Source organism: Lepisosteus oculatus, chromosome 17 (assembly GCF_040954835.1).
Source record: "Lepisosteus oculatus isolate fLepOcu1 chromosome 17, fLepOcu1.hap2, whole genome shotgun sequence".
Taxonomy (NCBI): domain Eukaryota; kingdom Metazoa; phylum Chordata; class Actinopteri; order Semionotiformes; family Lepisosteidae; genus Lepisosteus; species Lepisosteus oculatus.
This window is the reverse complement of record NC_090712.1, coordinates 3,481,380-3,508,627: the sequence shown is the minus strand read 5'-3', so window position 1 is coordinate 3,508,627 and position 27,248 is coordinate 3,481,380. Positions and strand designations below refer to the sequence as shown.

At 42.5% G+C, this 27,248-nt stretch overlaps 1 protein-coding gene across 8 annotated transcripts in view; it reads right to left on the bottom strand.

Annotated features, from left to right (window-relative positions):
- The window catches only part of mark1 (MAP/microtubule affinity-regulating kinase 1), a 98,871-nt gene that overhangs the window by 63,122 nt on the left and 8,501 nt on the right, over nucleotides 1–27,248 (bottom strand). For all 8 annotated transcript variants that reach the window (XM_069179725.1, XM_069179727.1, XM_069179726.1 and 5 more), the window contains exons 2-3: nucleotides 10,002–10,205; nucleotides 3,612–3,665 (exon numbers count right to left, since the gene is read on the bottom strand). In XM_069179725.1, coding sequence (XP_069035826.1) covers nucleotides 3,612–3,665; nucleotides 10,002–10,205 — 258 coding nt within the window. The remainder of the gene's footprint in view (nucleotides 1–3,611; nucleotides 3,666–10,001; nucleotides 10,206–27,248) is intronic.

The following is a 27,248-nucleotide window of genomic DNA, read 5'->3' as shown; positions in this document are numbered from 1 at the left end:
CCCACACATGAAACTAGATTGTTTTAGCAATTAATCATCAAATAATTCTTTAGTTCTTTGTTTTTAAACTGCAGACATAACATTTTCAGGTAATCCTGTAATGGCAAAAAATTCAGTTTGTCAACTTGTGCTGACAATATGCATACACCACGTTTAACTTCTGCTGAGATGAACAGTTATGGAGAAGATAGAATTACATTTGAGGAAAGCTTTATTAGATCAGTTTCTGATGGTTAAGCTAAATATCACATACGTGGTCAAAAAAGCAATAACCAGAGTCAAAACAGCTGTGCTGGCTTGCTTGATCCACTGCGAGAAGAATCAGTAACCCTCTCCACTGACTGCCACCTACCATGGAGCTATTTTCAGACAGGGCAGATGTCAGTTCTGAATGTCGTTCTTAAAATTGTAACAAGAAATGTTCCTCGTGAACTTTAAACAACTACAGCCACATTAAACCAAGTCTTCCCTCGCTTTATCAGTCCTCCTGCTATACTCTTTAAACTGGAGCCCTTTGTGCATATCTCATCTGGATAAAATGGGCAATTAAGGTATCCATGCTCAATTTCTACTAACGTGGTTTGGGTTGATATCATTCCAGATACTAGAGAAATTCAAGCAGATCTTTGCCAAGGATCAATCCGATTCAGCCATGTGATTCAGGTCCTCAAACATCTTAAGAACACGGACAAAGTCAACCCCTTGGACTTGTTCAAAGTAAACCATGAAACGTGAACCGGAAGAGGAAACTGTGCAAGTACAGTACATTTAAAACCGAGAACATGAGGAACTTCTTTCCACAAAGAGTTATGGTTGTATTGAACAAGATATCTATGAATTGGCTTCATTACTCTGCTCTCCTCCCCACTGAGAGCTGGTGTGTGGGGAGTGTACTGGCGCACTATGGCTGCCGTCACATCATCCAGGGAATGGTGGTGGAGGGGATCCCCATTACCTGTAAAGCGCCTTGAGAGGAGTGTCCAGAAAAAGCGCTATATAAGTGAAAGCAATTATTATTATTAATTATACCCACCCTTGTTTTAGATGCCAATTTTCTGGTGTCTTTCAAGAAATGGCGGTCTTAGATCCTCAGATCAATCTTTTACCAGCAATCCAGTAAGTCAGATGGACTGAATGGTATTTTCTTGTGTGCCATGTTTCTCATGTTCTTAATCGTACAGTATGCATACACCACAGAAAAGAGCAACCCTTCCAATCCACTCCACTCCCAGTCCAGGAACTTGTTTAATGAGTTCTGCTAATCAGTAATTAAATAAGGAAATGGAAACAGCAACATTTCGCAACATAGCAGGTGGCATGGACTATGTGCGGTGTAAAGATGGAATCTGACGGAGAGATATCAGAGGTAGCACAAACAATACAGGCAACTGAACAGAAGCCTTTACTGAAATTTTAAACGGGCTTGCTGGTAGCATTGTTCCAGGGGGGACTCACTGTACCAGATTATGATATCTGTCCCCAGGGCACATACTATAATGCATTGCAAATGTTGTTCTCAGCTGAGAGCCAAAGCCATAAGAAGCCTATAAAGATAATCTGGTGCTTTTACAACTTTAGATCCCAACTGAAAGGTTATAACAAACCTGTGACACTCAGTACAGCAGGATGAAAATTAATTCACACCGTATGAAGTTATTAGGTGAATATCTAAGGTTCTGAAATGTGGCCTGCTTGTAAAAGGTTTCAGTCACTTAACGAGAATTACAAGGCATCAATAATTTTATGATGAAGCAGTGTTGTTAAAATCTGGCTGTACAGAGCCATAGGGCAGCTGGTGTCCTAGGTTGCAATGTGGGTTGTATTAAGTACAATTATCGAAATCCGATAATTTCAGGAGAAATGAAAACCAGACCAGCATGTGGCTCCTGAGGGCCAGATTTGAAGGGCACCATCATAAAGACTGATCACTGTGGTATTTGGGGCCCGTTTAAATATATCAATTTTTTGTGATTAGGCTTACTTCAAATTCAAGGATTCTTACACGATGATGATCGTAAGATTTACTTAAAGTGCTACTTTACAAGAGAGCTTTAAAAATCTGTGTTCTGTCTCCCCACACAGCAGTGTGTGCAGTACCAAGTTACAGGGTGCGCTGTGTGCAGTATTGATCTCTGCTAGAATGGACTAGGGACCATGAGACCTGTGACGTGCCTACAAGATCAGGAAATGTCCATCAAACACATTTGCAGAACCGCGGTTGTCAGGGTTCTCTGTGGCATTTTGTGGTTATTTTACGTCTTCAAAATTGACTGTCTTCAACCTAAAGCAGGCAATTAAACCATAACTGCCCAACATTAGGAAAAAGCCTAAGTCAATTCAGTCATCATTCATCTTTTTTTTTTTCAATCCGAGTAAAAACTAGGCATGTTTCTTGGCTGGTGGAGATCCCAGGGATTGTTAATGAATATATTACTATGACAATCCTAAGTCACAACACAACCTGTACCCCGGTTTCCCCAGCTCTTGTCATTGGGGTTTTAAGTTAAGGAATCTCATTCAGGTGTTACTAGATCAATGGGTCCGTTCTCCACAACAGCCAGCTGTTGACAATTTAAAAAGATAAGGAAAAGCCAGCTGGATCTGGGATTCCCGGCTATGAGTTCTGCTGCTAAACTCATTAACCTCATTGCTGCTTTTCAACAACTTTTTTGGGCTACAATCCTTACAGTGTACCATATACATATCTTGAACACTCTCAATGTTTGAGATTAAAACCAAGAATAATTTACAAGAATCAAAATATTACTTTGGATTTCTCCCTCTTCCTCTTGGTTCCTAATTACTTAACAGCACACTAAAGAAAGTGAAGGCAAAGCAGATAACTATGTGTTATATTATTAAGCTTTTTTCCACTACACCTTGAATACCATTAATAAAAAAGCGATAAAGAATAGAATAAAATTAATATTTAAACAGAGAATAGAGACTCAAATTCATAACAAATTAATGTTTTTTGATACTTCAAATGGAAAGGGAGACTCTTAATGTCATTGCACTCTTAACATATAAGAAAAGGAGCAATCCTAGCATACCGGTAAAAGTTTAATGAGTATGGATCCATTGAATTTGTGCTGTTGAACCCATAAAGCAGGTCTTGTTGGGAAAATAGTTTTGTAAAGATTTTTGCTTTACATTAAGTAATGACAGCTTTCTTTTCTCAAGAAAAACAGCTCCTGTTGCAAGATAAGATATGTCCCTGTGGAAGTTTGATCAGTGGTTAATGTGCAACTTACTGCTCTTAAGGAAGCTTATTAGTGCAACATTGACCTGCTGAAGGCCCATTTGGCCTAAGGACAGTTTGATAAGCAATACTGCAGAGACAGAAAGAGGGAGAGAGGGATCTGCAGCTCGAACAGAGGTCTGTGCCTGCAGCTTTAAGAATTGCCACACTCTTCTTCCAAATTACCCCCTCGTGCAGAAGGAGCCAGAGATGGGCTAGATTACCTTTCACATTTAAAACAACACAAAGCCCTGCCTTTTCAGCAATGGCAACCTTCATTGCATAACCCAGTATAAAAGTTCCCTCACTACCTAGATCGTATTGCACATCGTCACTAAAGAACAAACATGGGTAAGAAACCCAGCCTTACCTTTTGTAGACTTGTAGGGTTCAGTTGTGTTTTGTCTATTATCTTCACAGCGACCTGGAAGTTAAAGATAAAAGGTGAATACGGTTTTTCAGGCCAAGCTCTAACCACCCAAAAAAAACGTGCTTTCTATTGACTCAACACAAAAGTGCTCAAAGAGGCACAGAAGCACTTTATCTTAGACTTTCATGCAGTTTGCCTGTGATGTGCCGATAAAGTGGCTGTTCCACTCTCAAATCCTCTCCAACAATAATCTTCTTTAACGCATTCCTTTTTCTACAGGTTTTTGAAATTAGCATCCTTATGGAAATTCTTATCTTTATCTTTTTTTTTCCTCCTCATCCTTATCTTTTTTTCACACCACTTGGATTAACATCATCAGCTTCCTAAAGGGCATTTGATTGCAGGAGCAAACTTCAGCAGTGCAAGTGTGACCCATTTCAGAACATCAAAGGCCTTTAATAACAACATAAGGCCACGAAGCCCATCTGCCCCTACTCTTTTGGGTCATGAATAGAGTTTCCCACACTTTTTATTAAATGTCTTTTCCATTGACAGGAGAGTTTAAACTAAACTTGACAGTCCAAAGGAAGAAGCTTTTGGGGAAGTGGCCCTTTCAAACTAGCATAATGCAAGAAACAATAAGGAAGTTGTAATGAAGTAAGCAAATTGTAGCTTCCTATAGTATTCTTACTAATTTAATGCACTTTATTTGAATACGTATCTCAGAGCCATGTTCTACCCCGTGGAAAGTTTTCCATTTTCTTTCTTCTTATCTTATTTTCTTTATTTTATCAGAAATGGGGCCAACAGCTACTGCAACGCACAACTAGCAGCCCATTGGAGCTCAGCAGGTGTGAGCCTGGTCGGTACCTGGATGGGAGACCTCCTGGGAAAAACTAAGGTTGTTGCTGGAGGAGGTGTTAGAGGGGCCAGTAGGGGGCACTCACCCTGTGGTTTCTACGGGCCCTAATGCCCTAATATAGTAAAGGGGACACCATTCTGTAAAAACAGCATTGTCCTTCGGATGAGATGTAAAACCGAGGTCCTGACTCTCTGTGGTTATTGAAAATCTCAGGGCGTTTCTCAAAAAGAATAGGAGATTTAACCCTGTGTCCCGTCTAAATTTCTCCCTGGCCTTCATCAATCATGGCCTCCTAATAATCACCATCTCTGAATTGGCTGGTGTGTGGGGAGCATACTGGCACACTATGGCTGCCGTCGCATCATCCAGGTGGAGCTGCACACTGATAGTGGTGGAGGGGAGTCCCCATTGCCTGTAAAGAGCTTTCTGTGGAGTGCCCAGAAAAACGCTATATAAGTATAAGGAATCATTCTCATTCGCCCTTCATGCTGCCCATAGCAGCAAGCCTTCAGCAAGCACACAGGTATGCAAATCCCAGGCCTGACTGTAGACTTTCCCTGCAGCTCACGTGTGAAACCCAAACCAAGTGAAACACTATAGTTACAGCCCATGCCACTCAGGGATCAACAGGTGAGGTCATCCCAGTTTAAAATAGTAGGTTCCCTTCTTTTGTGTTTGGAAGCGCAGACTGAACTTGGAACACTGCCAATCCAACCATCGGCGGGAATGGAAGTGGACATTTCAGTACAAGATGTGCAACCTGTCCTCTGACCGGCTGTAAATGCACATCGGTGACAGAACTCAGCAAGTTTACTGGACTGTTACTTCTTACTTCATAACCAGGTGGGCACCAACCTCTGTATCACGTCTGCAATCTCCTAAATTAACCTTCAAACAACAGGAAAGGAGAAAAAAGCTGCCTCAGGTGGAATACGGAAAAGAGATTTTTCCAACTAGGCAGCAAGGAGAAAGAAGGTCAGCGTCCATCTGATAGCAAAGTACTGAATTTGACGCGTGCTCACTCTAAAGAGCCCACCTTTCCAAGCCCAGCCAACGGAATTAAACTGCAACACTGAGCATCATGCACTGAGCAGTTAATTGCATCTGCTGCTGGAAATCACTGAAAAGCAACTTCACAATGTCGCTGTCCCCAGATGCATAAACATTCAGTACGGTCCAAAAACAGCCTGCAGTACTCCTGGACTTCAGTGGTCCGGGAAGGTAAAAGCTACTTGTGGCCCATTTTATACAATATTTACATTATTTTACCAGCACGGTTTAGTCTGCGATGTTTAGTCTGGTTAAATAACTAAACATTTAGGCGGGCAAAGAAACTGGTGTCCAAACAGGCGACCCATGGAAAAAAATATCCACATTTCTTTCCCTGTGCAGAACCAAAAGTTATCAGGGAAAAAGGAGGGGGAGCTGATAGAACAGCACGCCTGAACTGTTCTGTTCTGGGATCTGCCGGAAGACCTCCCTCATCGCGTTGCCGTTTTCCAGAGGAATAAGAGCACAAGCAGAAGGCAGAGCGAGCACGACGTGCGCAGGTGGATTCTATTTTCGGTGCCATTCTTTCCTCTTCTAGGTAAGCACGAGCTCACGAGCCAGAATCCTTCCTCCTCGCATGAGAGCAGGGGCGAAGGCCTTCTACGTGGTGAACTGAATCGGCAGTTCAGCTTTTGCTACAGGATTTGTTTGCAAAGAGGAATTCAGGAAGAACAGAGAATAGACAGATGAAGGCAACAGAGAGCCAAATACTATAGCCTAATGAACCAACTCAAGAAATACTGGGCACGTTTTACAACGAAATGACCCGTTTCATTCAGACACATCTCTCGAGTCCCTGCTCTTTTTAATCTCCAATACACAGCACTAAAACACAAGCACAGGACAACTTGGGGCACAAGACAGTTGTGGATTCCTGCTCTCCTTTATTATCTCCAAGCTAAACGACGTGCCCTTGCAGCACTAACAAGCATTAGAAACCTATTTTAAAAATGAAATCATTAAAATGGGGTCAGATGTTTTAACTCGATGTCTTTAATGACAATTACAGCTTTGCGAGTGCAGTGCCTTAAGGACACAAACTGGCACCTCACGAAACAGCAAAACAGGCTCAACCAATAGATACAATTAAGTAGCTACAAGCAAGGTTGTGGAACCCCAGGGTAAAATCTAATCTCAATTACTTCATCTTTCTGCCCAAAGGGTTGAAATTCTATAAAAGGCCCCGCAACAGCCCTGCCACCAATGACCTGGAAACATTCCAAAATCATTTTCACCCCCCCGCCACCCCGCCCCGGGCTGAACGGGGTTGAGAGCTCTGTCCAGACGGGGCAAAGGCTTGTGACGCAAGCGATGGAAAAAGTGAGAAGAGGTGTGCATGAGGAAGAGCTCATTACAACGCACCAGGGCCTGGGAAGGCCGGCAGTTCAGATGGTCAAGGCGCATAACTCCACAGTCCGTTACAGCACCAGGTGGGAGCCGCTCTCTCAAACGCCCGCAGGGAATGTCGCGGCCAGAAAACCAGCTGGCTTTTTCCACTGGTACGAGGACCGAATGGCACAGAACACAGAGAAGGCCGCTGGTATACATCCTCTCGTGTCAATGAGTTTCACTTATTTCTCCTCACGGCCTTCTGCAGCCAACACAACTAGTCTTGCACAACCCATCTCCTGTTTCTGCAGCAGTCAGCTCGCACGGTCCCAGGCCACTGCCTAGCGACATCTCTTTCATCGGTCGTGTGCGCTTCGGCCTCGAGCGAGAGGAGTTTTTAACCCACAGAGCTACCTGTCGCTCAGGGATGAAGCAGCCATTTCCAAATGAGTAAACGTGTCAATAATCCAGGAGAAAAACGAGTCTAGACAGAGCTCAACTTTTTTCTCTTCGAATTGACACAAAAACAAAAGAACAGCAGTCCATAGGTCAGGTCTTTCCTCATATAGCGTATTCGCTTTCTCATATACAGTGCCTTTAAAGCAGCCATGAATATGGGTTATATACACACAACAACTCTCCCCACTCAAAGCTACAAACAAATATAGGTAATTAATATGAAAGAAAAATGGTTTTAGGTGCAAAAAATTGCCCTAATGAGAACACAATTAGTTGAGTGGCCTCTGTCTGTGGGCCATAACAGTGGATCTCACTGGGAAGGAAAACTTTGGGAAGTTTTTGCTGAGATTTACTGTGGTTAGTCTCACACAAAGGACTTGGAGCGTTCGGGTTTAGAATAAAATAGCACATTTTAAAAATGTGTATGGGTATCATTTTGAAATTTAACAAAATGGGATACCATAGAATACTTCTGCACGGTACTGCAGCAGCTTGTTTACATGAACCTTCGTTTGTGCGCAGCTGTAACGCTACTCAGACTGGTCTGATGGAAAACGCTGTGGTCAACGTTCCAGTGTTAACACTAACCTGGCAGCCGCAGGTGAAACTAGTTGCACATTGACACGAGATGCTGAGTAAAATAAAACGCTGTGCTTGTTTTAGAAGAAGGCCAAGACTACGGCAGAACTTCCTTAACTCCAGTAAGGAAAAGACAACACAGAATTCCTCTTGCACGCAGCCATTCCCAGGTTTCCCAGACTTAGGCTGCTTTCATGGAGGACAACAGCCTATTTTTGTTCCATGCGGCGGGGTGTGTTGTGTGCGAACGGGCTGGGCGCGGGTGACATCACACCCAGGGGAGAGAAATTCAAGAACAGCAACAGTATCTGCCGCCCGAGGGAGCTCACTCTTCAAAGGAACAGACTGCATCACCTAGATTTGTATTTTTCTGTTCCTTGCTGCATGCACAGCCCATTATGCAGGTTCTGTGAGAACCTCTTTTAAAACAAAAAGGATCCAATCAATGATGAAGTCAGCTGGAACCATCCAAGATGAGATTTCACTCCGCTACAAAGGGCTAGCTGAAAAATGTGGAAGCACAGATGCGCAGGTAGCAAAAGGGATCAAGGAAATGCCAGCTGACGCAGTTGGGTAGAAACACACAGACAAGATACTTTTCTGCTCTTCCCAATTTGCCATTACAAGTAAACCTTCTATAAAAACAATACTTAATATCCCTACCTAAACGGTTCTACCAAGACTGCTTCCCTAATAGTGCTTGTGGCATATTATCACAGGGTTATTCTTCATTGTCTGAGGAGGTTGAGGTTACAGAGACAGTAACCGCAAAAGATCAGTAAGAGTCTCTTAATAATGCAATCTTTCACAAACCCTTTATTCTTGCATTTAGATTAACGTGAATCTGCTGTCCCTGCAGAAGAACATGCATTCAGAATTGTTTCAAGTATGCACTAGCAAAGTGCTGCACATCAGCTCCAAACAGACAACTTAATCCATACTGATGCACAAAAGAAATGCTAGGGCTCAGGCCAACTGGATTTAAACACATTTTACAAAACAGTATACCCTTACTTTAGCAGACTGATAGGGGATAAGACATCTAATATTACTAGCTGGCTATTAAATTACCAATGACATATTTCAAGCCCAAAAAATACACTCCCACATGGGAAAAATATATATGTACTGTACACAAGCCTACTGAATGTTTATAAAAAGAAGATACTGTGCATGCCCATCTCTTCAGTGGGTGCTCTCAAAGCTTCACCATATATTCTTTTACTCACTTTACCATTTACACAATCGCCAAAGCCACGCACCACTGCTTTGGAAATTCAGTTTTATGTGTTTGGCCAGTGTATTGGCTGCAGACTGCTATTCAACACCACAGACGTTTACACGACAAGAACGATCAACCAACCACTTTAAAACAGCTTCATCCAGTCAAGCTTCCCTGCAACACCACCTGACTTCTGGGGGCCTCTACATCATATTTCAGTTTAAGCAGCAGCAACATGTCCTCTCCTGGAATAACCAGATCCCTCACACACACGTGAGCCACTGACGCTCCAGATTCTAATTTTCCAATTGACTCTCATGTCTCCATCACAGTCACATTGACCCTTTTTCTCTTCTCATCACCCTGTAAGGCCATTCACTTCTCTAAACTTTATAGAGCAAGAGATCACAAAATACAATACTACACTCATCATGGTAAGCACACTTAGATGCAAGATTAGGCGTCCAAGCATTACCAGAGAGATAAAGAGCAATGCAGATTTTGTCCATTAAATCTGAAGTCAGTTAAAGCGAGGGTGTACTGCATGTAGAATGATTTGAATGACACACGCCACCACTCTCTTTGTCAGAAATTCAGATGTTCTTGGGCCTCACCAATCACATGATTTAGGACTCTCAGCAGTCCACACAGCACCCCTGAACAGATTCCAAAACTTCAGGGCATTTTCACAGATAATAACCCTGAGAGCTGGTGATGTTTTCCATGGAAACTTCTACTCCTTAAAGGTGGTGTAGAAACAGACCTACGTAGCCAAGATGCCCTGTCAAAACCAACACCGGGCCTACACCTGCCGACAACGCCGCGGTCCTGCGGCGCGGCTTCTCCTCCGCGTCTGGTGTCAATAAGGTGGCAGTATCGTGGCGCTCACCTCCCGTCCAGTCAGCACGTGCCGGGCCAGCTTGACTTTGGCGAAGTTGCCCTTGCCGATGGTCTTGAGCAGGCGGTAGTTGCCGATGTGCGGCTGTTCGTCGGCGGTGGACGCGACAGAGTTTCGACAGCGCGGGATGTTCTGCCGGCTGCTGGATTTGGAAGGCTGGATGTGAGGTTCATGGTATCCATCTACGGACGTGTGCTGGACAGGAGGATAAAACACACCGCAAGTCAGGACAGGACAGAGCAGGGCAAGACAGCACATTTGTTCATTTGGCCCTTAAAAGCATTGTGTCAAAACAAAGTGGCATTGTAGCAACTGCATGCAGTCCTAAAGAACATAAAACTGATCATAATTTTTTTTTTTTTAAAGACTGCATCTGTAGAAGAGATTTTCAAATGCTCTGAACATCTTGAACAAACACCCCAGTTAACCTTTCAGTACTCCCATGTCACAGACCTGGGATCAACAGAGTCATCTAAGGATCTTCTGCTTTTCCTTTTTTGCCCAATATTTTTACATTAGTTTTTTTCTAAGATCTGTGGCAAAGGACTGGGTTCACACCTTTCCTAGAGCTAGGATTAGAGAGATATGTTAATTACATCGGGTCAAGTCAAAGACTGGGAAAGTGAGAAATCTCAGTTTTTGCAGAAGTCAGGAGAATCTTGGGATATTTGAGTTTGAAAGACAGCAGCGTTCACCACACAACCAGAATGCACTGCTTGAGGTCAGCCCAGTAGGAGCACCTCCTAATGTGAGGTAATACCTACACATGAACTGCAATACCCAGGAAAAGCCTGTAAAGGTGTTGCCAAAGGGAAGCACATCAAAAGAAAATGCTGATCCAGTACAGTACTGCCAGTGAAATAAATAATAAGGACAGAGGATACACATGATTCGAGCAGCTGTGAGTTGCACAACTTATGTATAGATTTACGATACGAGTCTAAGAAAACTCAAGGAAAAAGTAAAAATATGACTAGATTTTGCAGACTACAATAAGCAATTTCAGCTTTGCCCGCTACACTCAGCAGAATTATTTGAGTCTTTCCGCCCCCCGACACAATAACTAGGTACAGAAATTTGACAGGTTATTAATATTTGCAGCCTGGGATGGAAGATATTTCTAAAATATCTGGTAAACACATTTTGTAAGAGGGCTCCATGAACATTTCTCCTTTGCAGAATAGCTTTTTAAAACTCAACCTTATTGATGCAAGTGATGGCCCTTCTTTTAGCCCCATTGCAAGACCGCTTGCAACAGACAAACACCATCACTTCTGTCACACGAGCCTGCTTCACAGTGGGGTCCGTCCTGTGATTCACTTAGCTGTGACCTTTTCACATGAACCGTCTTCTTTTTAAAAACCTACTACATTTGAGGTCACAAGAGTAATTGTTTTGCGTAACATAAATCCCAGAAACAAACACTCATATTGCACTCCGAAGAGGGCACAGCAGCATCAGACTGAACTCACACATGCCATGCTTCTGGAGGTTGGAGGTACACTCATTAGGCCTAAATCAGCACCACCTCTGGCAAACAAGAAGCAATCCTTCTGCAGGCCAACCTTCATTCTCCAGAGTCAGTACACAGAGATATACATACTGTACATGTCCAGGAAAGATCACTGTCCAACAAGTGGCTGAACAGTCACCGTCACTGAGCAGGGGGGAGCATGAAGATTTGTCTAATCCCATTAGCAGTCAGAGACGCAAGGAACAGCCCCCTTCTGTTTACACTGCAGAAGACTCTGGGCTTGAGTGTGCAGCCATTACAAAAAAAAAACTTCCTTAAGCATTGCAATGTGTCCTATCATTCCTAGATATAATCAGGGGGGAAAAAAAAACATTTAAGCAAAAATGCACACCACTGACACATATTACAGAAATTGCAACCTCATGAATTATTGTGCAATCGTCTCCCCACCACCACGGTCAAAAGCACACATTAGGTGAAAAGAGATCTGAGGCAGCCCTGAGCCATAGGTGACTGCTGCACCTTCTCTACAAGAGCATGAACTCCCATGACCCACCTGTACATAACCACAATATCAGATAACAGGCATAGTTCAGGACACACTTGTGTAAAAGCATCCTCACCGAGAAGCCTTTTCTCTGAACAGTTTTGCTCCTGGGCATGCCTGTTCCCAGATATCCACAAACATCTAGGCATGTCTTAACTCCACCACTGCTTTCCCATTGGTTAAAGTCCTACATCTGACCGCCCTTTGGCTGCACTCTGTAGGAGAACTGGTTCTAGAGCAGATGCTCACGGCAGGACTTGACGTCTCAAAGATTACAGACACAGGTAAAATACCTGGCACCTTATTCTGTGTCCCGTGAAAACTGCTCCCATTTAGATTAATTTTACCAAAGTCCATAAACATGGAGAATAGTCGAGAGTTGTACACCAGGTCTACCTGGAAAGGGAACATTGCCTGAAGCCTTCACCATGAGACAGATTCCCAAAGCTGGGCACACCCTCACACCACAGAAAAGGGCAGGCCGTAACCCCTATTGTTTCAAATGTTAGTCAGAAATAGTAACAGGCAACCTTAAAAGGCACAACAGGGAAGGGTCTATACCACTGCTCTTCTAAAACTAGGTCTGTGGGCTGTCCTGAAAATCTCTCGATTAGATCTTAAAACATCATCATTCTTCATAGATATAAAACCGTGTGGTTGGGGCTTTTAGACAAATGTGCTTAGAATTTTAGATTGTTCCCACCATGTGCCAGTAAATCCCAGATGAGGTCTACAGTGAAGGGGAGCGCAGGTTTGTCAACACGTCTGCAACAATCCCTGCAAGCAGTTTCCAGAACAAATGATGTGAAGTATAAGCTGGCCCTGCCAACCCACATGAAATGGATGCGGCGGACATTACTTTTAAAAGGAGCACGCTGCCTTTTGGGAATTTTTCAGCAATAGGCAAGAAAAGCAATCAGTACCTATTGCAGCTTGCGGTTTAGCAAGTAGCAGGCTCTGTTACAAAGTGCATAGAAGCAAAACATTTGTTATTGTATTCCCACACCCATTTTTTAAATTTACTTAAAATAAGGTGACATACTGGAAATATCCAGGACCTAGGGGCTGGCCTGCGCATCATCGGAGCCCTCAGGTAAAAAAAAACAACCTGTCAAAAGTCTAGGTAGTATGCTTTAAAATATTGAATATAGAGATTGAGAAATCCATGGACACCAGGCCCAGTAGGAAGCCTTATAGAGAGGAAGAGAGTCCTCTTCTCTTGAGTGTTACCTGCTGTCTGAAGGACCTGCTCCTTCCATTAACAGGACACACACTGCCAGACTGCAGAGGGATCCATTCAGAGATTCCCTTGGGTCCCCTGTTCACTACAAGGCCACTTAGCACAACTGTTTCCTCATCACAGAGGAAAAAACTCTCATCACACTGAGGAATCCCCCATCCAGCCCTGGAACAAAGTGGACGCATGAAATCGGTTTTATTAGTTCCAAGGCAGTCATGAAGAAAACCTGCAAGAACAAGCTGTTCTGAACCTGAATTGCAAAAAGGTCATGTTTGTTTGACAAGCACAAAACGTACCCATTAACAACAAGCTGAAGAGATCTTTTTGTCTGTCGAGTTTTGGAAGAGCGCTTCTGCTCTGAACAGTGTGCACGGCAATTTGGGTGACAAAATCAAATCTTAAATAAGGATAGTATCATTCTGGTACAGTATGAGAATGATTTCAAAACAACCACTATCAATGACTTCAAACATCACTGTAAAATTATATCTACTGTTATTATTTCTCTAGTGCTTCAGTATTGATATTGTACCAATTAGCCATTCCATGACTCCATCTGCCCAGAAGGAATCCTGCTGAATATTTTGACCAACACCCCCTAATGCCATCACCCCAGAGTATAATCAATTTAAAGAGCTGATAATCAGACACATCATTTGGATTCATTATTGCTAAAGGCATCTTTGCTTTCTCATCCCGAGACAAGCCCCATACCTGTTAACACTGTACTGCAAAGAGTGCTGCAGCCAAGATGGGAGCACGTCTGAAATCTTTTAGAGCAGTCTTTTTGACTCCCGCTCAAGGCGGTTACACTTGGGCTGGGAGTCGATAGCAAGCTATGCGGATGTGAATGCGGGCAGCGGTCTTTCATGTAGTAGTAAAGTCATGTTGTTTTGAAGATGACATCGGTGCAGCTCCCGTCTCCGGCATGGGCAATATTATTTTAAATGCAATTTAAAGCATTGAAGTAAAAAAAAAACAATTATCCCCAAATTCTTATCTGCCGCACAGTCATAGATTCAAGTCCATTGAAAAAAATCAATTAACACGTTGAGTGTAGCTCTCTATTGCCATGGGTATTTTTGGGAATAAAGGACACATTAACCCAGGATGATAAGAAATGAAGACGCCAAAGCACAGTGATGTGTCCCCAGTGCAGGGCGAGAGGCTGCTGGGCTGCTCCACCCCACACCCCACATACTGAGGCAGAATTACAACAAAAAACAATGCTAACTCTATGATGTGGCACAAACACTGAATTATACAGTAGACAACAGGCAGAGCATAATGCATGTCAGAGGTGTCAAACCCAGGTCCTGAAGAGCCACCATCAGGTTAGCCATATATGCCACCTGTTTCTGAAAACCATATTAATGAATTAAGCAAATAAGAGTCCATTTTAAGGGAATGCTGGACCACTCATGCTTCAGCTGAGGGCTGAAGACTACCCAAATGCTCTCTAATTGAATTAAAAGAATGGCCTGCCTAGGTAATCGATCAAAAAGACACTGTTCCATGTTCCGTCAGGGCAGGGCACGCCTGGTACAGCTTCAGTCTCGACTGTCTGCCTCTGAGCTCCTCTGCCCCCGCTGGCACACAGGACACAAAGCTAAATGACCTCTGACCTTCTCATGGGCCGCCAGGCATTCGGAACAGGGGGCTTCTCGGAGCTTTTCCAGTAAGCGTGCCGACAAAAAAAAGGGAACACATCCCCAGCAGCAGGAGACCAGTCATGAAACAAATAACACGCCGTCCACAAACAAGGAAAGAGACCGATTTGCTCTCCACAGTTCCTTACAAAGCTGACTGCCCGAGTAGCACACTGCACACACTGGCACGACTTCAGTGTGGAGCTCTGCACACCATATCTCTTTGTGCTGTTAAAATATCGCACAAGTGTGGACACAGTACAAAGTAACACTTCTGCAACACTTCACCGTTTGCATTCCAAGATGGCCCCAAACATGTGCTCCAATTCCGTACCACAAAACCATGTTCGAGCACACGTAGTCAATAACGAATAAGCCCACCATAACCTCCGCAGACCTCTGTATACAATATTCTACTGTTAAGCCTGCAGGATGTTCACTGCTGTTTTATCTTCCATCATACAATGTCACCAATGAGTCCAAAACACACCCCAAGCAAACCGTAGAGGAAGGTGAGCAGTGCTCAGGGTCATGGCTTTTCATCACGGATCCAGCCCGAGATGAACTTGGGATTGAGGACATGAACGTATTCTGTAAGGATGCCGGACTGAACACTTGATACACCTTAAAAAATAAAAGCTGGTTTCACGATAGTACGTACGTACTATTGTGTACTATGCGACGCAAGTTGTAACTGAAGAACTAATTTTACTAAAGGAAAGAAAATAGAAGAATAAAGCAGGCATGTTTTATATATTAAGAATGGATGGGTGGGTGGATAGCTTGTCCCAATCCCACAACCCTTTGTGTCAAGAAGAACCTCCTGTTTCTCTCCTGCAGAGCAGCTGTGACCACAAGCACTAAAACTCAGGGAAGGAGCGGTTAGCTGGAAGTTGTACCCTTGTCAGAAATAAGCGTTTTTCACTGGGCCGCACAGGAGCAACCAGACATTATAGATCTAGCAGTCAGAGTGTCTAGAGAGGCAGTGTAGGAATCGTGTTCTGAGAGCCCAACCACACGACATGACAACAGAAACTGTGTGTCATTCATTTTTTTTATTGCACGTTTACCTTAATCAGTATGGCCAATGCCTATGAAAACTCATCTTTTTTGGAGGGGAAAAATAAAATTTTGTACAACCAAATTGAAGAACTGAAAGATAATTTTTCATCTCTGAGCCAATGTTATTATGCAGTTGAAAAAAGTGCGAGGAAAAGAACACCAAACACCAAATGAAAAAAGCCTTTCGATGCAAACTACAGTCGTTTTTAACTTTCCAGTCCAGACCATGCTGTGGAAGCAGGGAAAGACTTACTGTCCACTTACTTCTCATCACTCCTGTGATTCAGGTTGCAATGTGATTCAGCCACAGAGAAAAAACTAAAGCTGATCGGGGCAGTATCAATCATCAGATTTCCTTTAACAGTTAGGAAGAACAGAAATGCTTTGCAGCAGAACTGAGCGAGATTTTGTATTCAATGACATCAGAAAATGTGCGAAGAAGCTTGATTTTTCAGTACCTAATTAAGGAACTAAGGAACTCATCCGGCTGCCCCTTGAAAGGAGTGATGGGGCTGGTGTAGACAGCACAGTGTGGTAGCTTGTTCCAGACCCCCCACAGCCCTGTGTGTAAACAAGAAGCACTTCCTATTGTCACCATAACAAAACACCTGTGGTCTCATGTGGTTTGCCACAGCCATGCTGACCTGTGAACAGGAAGGTGTTCTGTGGGGGTAAATGTCAAGTTGCCTGTTCTATTCTTGGGTGCCATGGCATTGCAGACGTTAGCACAGCTGACCGGGTTCAAATCTACAGTGTGAAATAAGTCCGTTTACACACCTCTAAGCCTGCAGATGAAAAGCTTCACTTTACATAAAATTTACGGCCCATCATTTGACCTGAGGATCCCCATTCATCTGCCATTTCCTGACAGAACCAATGGGAGCACAGCAGACTGTGCCCAGACTCCCCCTCCTCAGTTCATCGGACTTCCATTTGTGTCCTTTGGTTTGTGTCTCACTCTTGGGTCCGCAGAAGTCCATTGGGTTGGCTAGGCCGGTCCCTTTGAGGAATGACATGTCTCTTAAATTAAAAATACACCTTACCATCCAGCATGCTATTCCCCATCCAGACTAGCAGGGTCTTCCTTCAGACACTTACTGATTTTGCTAATGCTGAAATAACCGAATTCATCCGACTTGGGGATGGTCCAGCAATTATGCAACTGAACCTCCGACACCGTTGACCTTTAGTTCTGATGCAGATGCAGAAAGAAAACGCTGCAAAGATATTATGACCAGGACTAGGTGAGTATTCATACTCAATCTTGCCAAAGATGGACACAAAGCACAAGTCCAGAGCGCTCAGCACAGAGATCTGACGTCCTGCGATTGAAATCCATTGTTTATCATGGGTCTTACACAACACCTTGGGGGAGAATAAGAATATAACACAACAGCAACAAACACCTTGAAAGGCAAAGTGAGCTCAACAACTGTGCTCTGTTTGCATTTTCAGGTTATATTGGTGACAAACAGAAATACATTTTAATTTTACAAAATAAATGGGAAAGGGAGATTTCTGGGCTACTTTATTCAACTGTCTGAAAATGAACTTTGTAGTACAGTGCTGAAGCAGTGTTACAGACCTCTACAATTTAGATTTTAAAAACTACAGACCTTGAAAATACACCCAGCAGTAGGGGACCTCTAAAGCTATATAGCTTGCTTTTTGTTAGGTTTCCAATAGCCAAAATATTTGAATTTCAAAACCACTGGAATATGGCTGTTGGCTCAGGGGTGTACGGGAATCTTCCCCACAGAAATATTGCAGCCTCTCTACAGGAACCACATAAAACTGTGAAAGGGCCTTTTTTAATTCTAAATATTATGTAATCTTATGGAAATCTGCAGGCTTTATAATGTTGTTTCCGGATTATAAGCTTGATCCTTTAACTCTTCCATAAATCTCTTTCTTCCGCATGAAATAACCCACACAAATAAAGCAAGTAAATTGGGACAAATTTGAATAAAATGAAAACTGAAAAAGTTTACATCTCCTAAGCATCGTGCCTTGACGTTCAACAAGTTTAGTAAAACTGATCTAACTAAAAGTAAAACCTACATTTGATGTTTATAAGAGCCCTACAATATCAGATGTTTTGTGAAAATAAAAAAATGTGCATCACATTTCCATTGACCACACGGAAAATGATTATCTGTGATGAAAATTGATCACTCTTTAAACACAATAGTATTTCTTCAAGACGGATTAGGTTATTGACATTTCAAAAGTATTGTAAAGGGTAAATCAATGCATGTTAAAATAAACAGGGAATTCATAGAAGTTGAGTAAATGAAGACTAAATGAGAAAATCAAAAACACGCTTGAACAGTGAAGTCTGGCTTTTCTGTTTTAGATGTCAAGATTACCCACTCAACAGTCATTTGTCTCACGTCTTCTTGTATAGCAACAACCATAAACCAGCAAAATAAAAAGAAATACACAATTTCTAAAGTGGCAACACGCCTCTTTTATATCCTTTAAGTTCTTAAGCTGCAAAAAAGGCAGACATTTTTAAGTCACAACTTTTAAGATGGCTTTTCATTATGTGTCTTTCTGCTCCAACATTATTTACTCTCAAATCCTGACAGAACAATTATCATCTATGACGTCACAGAGACCAGAAGGCCAAGAAGAATCTATTATGGATGTTTTCAGAGGACACATCAAACGTGGAGATAGGGCCTGTGCACTAAGAGCGATGACGCTGTCCATCCATTTTCAATAACTGCTTGATCCAATAGAGAGATGGTTACTTGCAAACATTAAATTGTAAAAATACAAGTCACACTGTATAAACATACCAACATGTTTATTCAGAAGTATAAAACTCCATTTCTCAGAAACCTAGTGTCTTCGGGTCTTTCAGCAGATTGCGTTAGCAGTCACACAGCTCTGGAGAACAAGAGGTGTTTGTCGTCATGGAAACGAACGCAATATTGACAAAATCATGCCAAAGAGGCTCAGTATTCCGCCCCTAATTACTGCCTCGTTTTTTTTTAGATAAAATGACACGACAATACCATCCCAAATCCATAGGTGTGTCAACTTTAAGGTACAGTTTTACTGGCAAAATCTGAAGAAAGGTTAGAGGACAAAAAGTGAAACAAAAAAACTCCACGTTTATCAGGGTTGTCATTGAAATGGCCAATGGTTCAAGGTGATAACACACATACAGGCCCCTGTAATTGGATACTAAACTGTCCAGCATGCATCTGTCAACACTAAATAGAAAGACGAGCCTGCAATGTTTGGGCTGGAGCTGCCAACATGAAGCATTCATTTCTGAATAAATCAGGACCCCCTCCATGACTTCTCCCACCAGAACTGGGGGGCTCAGGCAATGGCCCACTTTTCAAAAGCATAGCTATTTGAGGCTTAGGAGACCAAGATCGCAGACAGCTGCCTTCAAAAGGCCGATTGTTTTCACAGTGGAAATTACGCCTTGTTTCAATCACACTGCTGAAAACATATGCATCCGCGATTTTCCAATTCAGAAACAAAAATGAGGTGATTAAAACTGACAGTTAAAAGGAAAGGGTGCCATCTGATACCACTGAACAAAAAGGGTCTTTGAGACTTATTTACTGTACGTGTATGCAAAATACATAGCTAAAATACAGTGACATTTTAATAAAAATCAATTGGATACCCTACAGATGTCAAAAACATCAATTTATACATTATCGTAAAAGAACAAGCTATTATTAACTTCACAGGTCATTTTTATTAACTTGCTTAATAATAACAGCATTAAATTGTTAACACATACCAATAAAATGAGAATGAACAGTCTGTAAAGCAGTACCAAGAAGATACTGTAATTTTTTCTTTTGTTGATGCTGTTTTGTTGACATGGTACAACTGTGCTTGTGATCAGACCTAGGCCTACTGTACAAACTGCTCCCACTTAACACTGTTTCCTTTACTGATCACATTTTAAAACAGTGCAATGTAGTACAAGTTTAGACAATACATTTATCTGAAATACAGCTAATTTGGAATAGCTGGTAGAGCTTTTTAATGGAAAGAAATTCAGCACCAGTTAGCATGTTTGCTAGGATTTGTGAACAGGACATCAACAGAGACACAAGCTTATTCTGCAATTTGAAGGGCTGTGTTCCAATCTTAACCTTTCCCCCTAAGACAACATTAAGAAATAATTTCCTGCACAGGTGATGAGCAAATCAGCACTACATCCAATTCACCAGTTTATGTGAAATAAAGCTTGTTGTTCTGCTTTTGCTGAATGTTAATTAATGCAAAACTGTTTCATCTTGGCAATTCTTTGACAAGCACTGTGCCATGTAAATGAATTATGAATGATGATTGTAAAATACAGTACAGGAGGCTCAGAAACCTGTCTTTATAGCCCCATAGTTACTTTCAGTACACCAGGGCAGCAAAGCAGTTGTTAACTTAACAGAATAAAATGGGTCTTCCAAGTTAATATGAAAGCATAAAGGTTACATCACATAAAGGAAAAAGCCCACAAGCACTAGACTAAATGCTTGTTCAATCATATCTGTTCTATTTTCACTTTTAAGTGAAGTCAGAAACTAGGTGACTGAAATGACCAGACATTTGTGTAATTGCTTTTCAACTGCTTTTACTCAAAAACACATTCTGATCCTTTGTTGTTTGGGAGATAAATCTCTTTTTATGTTCAGACCCCTTCCAGTTGAAAAGAAGCCTGGTAATCCTTCTTAGTCCATATAGTCCTTTGAATTGCAGCACTTTACAGAATAACAGCCTTGCTACTATTAACTCCAGAAAGACAGACTGCTGAATGCATCTGCTGGTTAGAGACCATGCTCTGAGACAGGTCTCCACGGAAAATGCACAGAGTGATGGTGGCACACTTAAAACATCTACAGTACCAAGCAATCTCAACCAACAGGCTAGGTGGCCCAAGGCATTAAAAACGTCTAGGAACCCACTTGTGGAACACTAGTTCATTCATCGGCACCTTTCTTGCAACAGTCTGGGTGCTGCTTCAGTTCATTTCCAGCAAAAAACTATACACAACCCTCTACAGATAATTCAGGATCAGTGTAAACCGAGGATCAGAGGGTCGTGAAAATACTGTTACTTTAAATAAATGAACTTTGGAATCCCTGTAACTGTGTATGCTGTCATGCTGTCTTGTTTTGGTCTGTGCATGCACCGTCGCTGTAAAAATAAAAAAGAAACCATGACTCGGAATCCAGATCAACTCTAAAGGCTCTGTTTAGGAGAATCATAGGAACTAAATGGTGATTTCATGACCCTGCCAGTCACAAAATCTGGCATAATGTCCCTGTTAAGTGTACAGAACAACTAAAAATAATATCTTTAGAGTTTTGAGCAAAAACACAACTTTGGAAATGCTGCTCAGGAACAAACAACTGTCGAGCTGTGGTTGCAATCCCTTCAGGCCAGGTATAGACAGGAGAGCTCCGCCCTTCTCCACCCTACCGATTGATAATGTAATATCTTAAACACGGCTCTGAAGGGGTTTTCCTTCTTAAAGATATGCTAACGATTAGCATGGTCAGGTTAAACATGTTAATCCACATGTAAGAGAGGCATCCTTTTCAGTTATGAAGGAGTGGTTTTGGGGATAAAAATGCTAAAAAATTAGTAACATCACCACTGAAGAAAACAAATTGGAAAATTAAACTAAAAAAAAAAATAAAACAAGCCACTTCTGATGGAGCTGTTCTCTGCAGGAAAGTATTAACACCAGCTGAGTACATATAGAAATCGTTAATAATTATTGAACTCTGTTTATTGTCAATTAATAAAGGTACACATACAGTACAACTCCAAGGACAAAAAATCTGGGACAGTGCTTGTTGAAAGTGTTATCCTCTTACAGTTTCACTGGCCCCGTCATGTTATAAGCCATGAACATAAAATCCATTTCAAAGCAGTCATGAAAAATAGAGTCCAGGTCAAAATCCAACATTAATTAGGGAGACTATATGACAGAACTAACCTTAAAGGCAAACTACCACATTTCAGTAAATTATATTCAGTGAAGCATGAATAAAGCTCTTTTCATAGACAGCCCAGTGAGGAAACCCCAAATGCAAAGAAAAATATTTATATTTGTATATTTATCCTCTGCATTAACCTTACAATGATGTGATCGTCCCATTTTGAGCTTTAGGCCGAGCACAATGAAGTCTACTTAACAAGTCAGCTGTCTTGCAGCTTCAGACTTCGAAACATGAAACTGCAGTTCAAGGTGGAACAAATTATGAAGAACTACAGCATCGTGAAATCTCTGTCTGTTCAGCTGGTGGAGGATTCAAAGCTCTCGTTTCCACAGAAGACTGAGGAATTTTGTTTTAGACCTAAAACAACATGGTATGCATTTCCTGAGGTCTCTAATAAAAAGAAAAAGAAAAACAGGAACTTAAAAGCAGGATGAGATTCCTTTCCTTCTCGTCAATTTTAACGGCAGCCCTCTCAGAAGCTTACTCAACTCCAGCACAACCCTGTGGTTGCAAATAGCCTTTAAAATAGACCTTTGACATTTGAGGAACAGACACAAACACATGGTTGGGGCCAATTTCTGAAGATCGGCTTTGTACCACTAAGTACCATTATACCACTTCTAAAATCGATTTCAGTTTGCTCTTTATTACATGCTTTTTTTTTTATAGTTGACTTTCTGAAGTCTTACACACCAAGAATGTCTACAGTAAAAAACTTCGAAATTAACATACAAGACAGAACACGTGGTGACTTTTGGAAGTTTTATATGCATCACAACAAGCAAAGAAAAAACACCTCAAATATTAGTTCAGGTGGGTAGCTGCGTCAGCATGCGTAGGCTGCAAAGGAACAAGTAATAGGTTTATTCCATGCTGAAAAAAAGAAGAGAACAACGTTTCAGCCGTGGAGCCTTCTTTAGGTGTCAAATATTATACAACCTCAAATATTATATCTGGGAGCTGAAATCTTCACCCTGCTCCACCACAGGATTCTGTCAGAAAGGTGAACTGCGATATCCGTGACAGCTGATGAAGCAGAAAAGCCTTTCCTTTTTGCGAAAATGCTCAAAAGCTATGCTTAAGACGTCGATTTCCACACTTGTTTTATCAGTTCAAGAGCGACTACTGCTTTCCGTCAAAGGAAAGAAGCAGAGACGAGCTCCTTACACATTTCTGCTTTGCTTCCAATTGGCCTGTACAGTAAAAACCATCTCTTAATATGCAAGAAAGCTTCTTCATTAACATCCCTTAATAAATTGTTTGTAGACCACAAGTGACTCGTTCTATTCCCAGACTACGCAGTATTTGTCCAATCAGGAAATGAGGGGTCTTTGCTCATGAAGGGGTTGCAGGTGGGGGGGATAATGATTAACAGGATTATAGGCTTCCTTCATGTGCTGGTAGGCAGTGAGTTACAAGTCTCTGGAGGAAAGGAAGCTCCTAGCAGACAGGGGTATATCAGGACACATGGCCACTGTGAGAGCAGATGCACACTAGCTGCTCTCTGAATGGACTACAGACAGCACTCCGGCACAAGCAGTGCAACAACACCAGCCCCTTTAAAAAGATACACGCCAGAAGAGCCTAGCAAGGAATAAAATAACCTAAGATCTGGATGATACTCCATCTTGTTTCTATTTTTTAGGCAGATAATCCATCATTATCCATCATTTTTTAGAAAAAACACTTGTTCCTGGCAAGAACCATGGCAATGCAAGGGTTAGGTTAGGAAACCTGGACACCAATTAATCACGCCAGCATTTCCCTGGAAGGTAGGAGCAACAGGAAGACACACATGCAGAAACAGAGAAGAACCCCAAAGCCAAGAGCTGCAAGGTAGCCACCATGCCATTCCACCATTATTACACGTGCATGTGCACATACGAACACATGACATGGACCAGAGACTCCACGACACCAATGATTTTGCGAACATGCCCCTTGATCACAAAGCACAGGAACTGTTGCACGACCTGCTGCCCGGGTTAGTACTTCCAGAACGGGCTTTTTTTTTCCTCGAGCTTCTCAAGGCAGACAGCCTGCTCTGCTGTCAGTGGAGGAAACGAGACTCCACTTCCTCGGCCCATTACTCACACTCACCTCTTAATGGGTCCCCGATTCAGTGCTGAACGGCACAAACAATTAACTAATGGAGGCATCAGATGATGCTTTTATGTCAATATTTGCCAGTCAGTCAGTTTAAAGGGTCGTTTATATCATTTAGGTCGGCCTGCTGCATCACTTCTTAAAAATTCCCAGTTCCTCTTGTGCTTGCTCCCCGAGAGTTCCAGGTGGTTCAGCTGCACAGACTTCGGTTTCCAAGGATAACCTGTTATTCTGACAACAAGGGGAACGCGAGGCGTTTTGACTGGAAGTATCCAGCATGAACGGTGAGCGGTCTGACGGAGGCCAGCAGCAGCGCTGCTCATGGTTTTATCATGCCCAGGGGGCACATTCACCAAACTTAACGTGCTGGTAAAGTTCGCACCTGTTTTAACTTAAGAAAAGGCTCTGCAGTTGTGTGAAGGGGTCACAGCAAAACCATTACCAGCGCTACTGTTAAGAGCTCCAGCAGACACGCTGGACCTTTTTTTAATTCGTCGCCTTCAAAAAGAAGGCTGGGGAAAAACGCCCGGAGGTATTTTAGAATTTATATTTTTTAATTTACACGCCGAACAGAAATGTCTTCACGGCTTTGACAAATCCTCCCAGGCTGAAACAAGTAGGTTGAGGCCAAAATATAAATAGAAACTGCATTTTGTGGGCATCCTCTGAACCACCCCAGACAGTAAAAATAAATAACTAATGGTGCACAAAGTGAGTCTTCGGTCTTGTGTGGATATGACAGCTGAAACTCTTCCAAGTTAACGAAATTGTGCTAAACCTGCAGGCCGTTATCACACACGAAGTCATGGAAAAGATGCAGGGAGTGAGGATACCCCCGCGATTAACAAGGATCCGTCGGTCTTTATTGACGACATGATTATCTCCCCCACAGCCTCTCCCCTGAGACAGCTGAAGCACGTGGAGAGTACCGGCTCCACATGAGTCAGCCCTGGCTCTGTCAAGCACGCAAGCGCGCCCACAAGTGAGACGGTGTGGGCAGTGCACAAAACGCAAGCTTCACACCTCGGGCATGTGAAGGCAGCCTCTTCCTCGTCTACATCTACTCCACACCTTACAGAACTGAGGAACTGCAAATGGTCCCGTAGCTCTACTGTGCTTTTCAAAAGCGACCAAGTTTGCGCTGGTGCTATTGTTACTTGTTACAGCAGTTATGAAGAATATTTGGCTTCCACCTAGCCTGAAATGGGCTGACTGGCCTCGTCTCCTTTGTAACTCTTCTTATGTTCCAACAGTTACAAAGAATTGATTTCCAATCAGCTGTAGTGGATTGATTGTCTATCCACTGAGGTCACAATGAACTGGGAGACTGTTTGGTGGGCTCCCATATACCAAGTCAACTCAATGGACTTCTTCGCAGTCAACCCCGATAGCAAAACTACAGCACACACTGCGTTTAAAACGGAGAACGCCGTGTCTTCACACAAAGGGTGGCAGGAGTGAGGAAGACCAGACCCAGCCACGTGGCTGTAGGTGAGACCCTGGCTTGTTTCCAAGAAACAACCTCAAACGACAACCCAAAACAGCTGCAGGGGCTGAACGTTCTCCTCTCATTGGCAAAAATGTCCTCGTGTAAAACAAAAAAACATTTCATCTACAAGCTCAGCGATATGTCAACTAAAACCTTTCACGGTGGGTTTCACTTCTGACAGCGTTCAGGGAGAGATCTGTCAAGGTGCTTCGCCGTTGGTAGTATTTTAGAATACAACCTTATTATTAGGTATTGCAATCTAACTGCAGGGCACGCCAATACTGGGAGTCCTCTCGGTGAGTGAGAAAGGAACAGGGAAGTAGTAGGTTCAAATCCCAGATGAGACAGAGACCCTCGAGCAGAGTGCTTCAACCAAGTCCAGGAAAATACCCAGGTATTAGGATGTCAAAGCGACTGTGTGATACAAGCTGTGCCTATATTATTTCATTAGATACATGTAACAGTATACATGAGTAAGATACAGGCATACAGTAATGATTCAGCTTGAATTCTACAGAAAAAAAAACATTTAGTGTGTGCTGAAACTGGAAAAAAAAAGCAGTTCTTTTATTCCTTCATGTAATGGAAAACTTTGCAGGGGGTGCGACTTGACTGTGGCCAAGATTAAATTTGCTTAGTGACCCACATTTTACACCTTGCTCTTTGGGAGACAAACTCCGAGACAGTGACCCCTTCACTACCGCAGTCCCGTGTCTTTGGACTTGACCCAGTTGGACTTGGCCCAGATTCGGAGTTCACAGACTTTTTCTGGTGGTGGTGTTAAACAGGAATGCATTCCAGTGCAGTCAAAGAACAGAATACATAGTACCCCACCTTCGACATTCACTGCAACAGCTGTCAAATTTGTCTCACTTCCCAAATTGAATTTCCCAGCATTTACCTAATGCACTGTTCTCCTACTACAATACCCATTTCAGGTTACTGATGATTAGATACTCATATTTCACTAGAATAATGCGAGGCCTGGCAGTGCAGTTCACAAAACCACTATAAAGCTACAGTACAAGTTACCTCAACAGGCAGGAATTTGCCTTCACCTAAACACTGCAACATGTACTGTAGTTAAGGGTTGAATGATTTTTTTAAACGCAGCCTGTAAAACAGGCAAGCTGGACTAAACAAATATTTAAAAAAAAATTCTTTATGATTTGCAGCGTCAGTGCACTGACAAGAGGTGGACGCGATGTCCCTGGGGAGATTTCAGCTGAGGATGGCCGGGTTTTAGAAAGGCCTTCCTTCATCTGAAGCAAATGTCTTCTTTTCCCCCCCAATTTCCAGGATTTGAACTTAAAAACATATCACAGTGTCATAGCATCCCTAACTTTCAATATCGCACAAGGCCCAGGACGAAAGGGAGCCAACAGTAACACTTCACAAAGTTGTCATTCCTACTGTATATTGTGTTGATCAAAAACACAAAGGGTCCTCCAAGCTCCGCCACAGCAAGCCCATCTTAAAGGGCTTTCAAAACAGCTGCTGTCAAGACCTCAGCTTTATTGGGATGATAATAAGGTATATTAGAGGGGAAACAGTAAGCACAAGGAAAGTGTGATATCCCTGTCTGCAGAGATGCCTGGACATTTGAGGCTAGTATTGATTAAGACCTAAACTGCAAAGCTCCTGTAAAAAAAAACAATTTTGCTCTGTTTTCCCAAGCTGAGCTCTC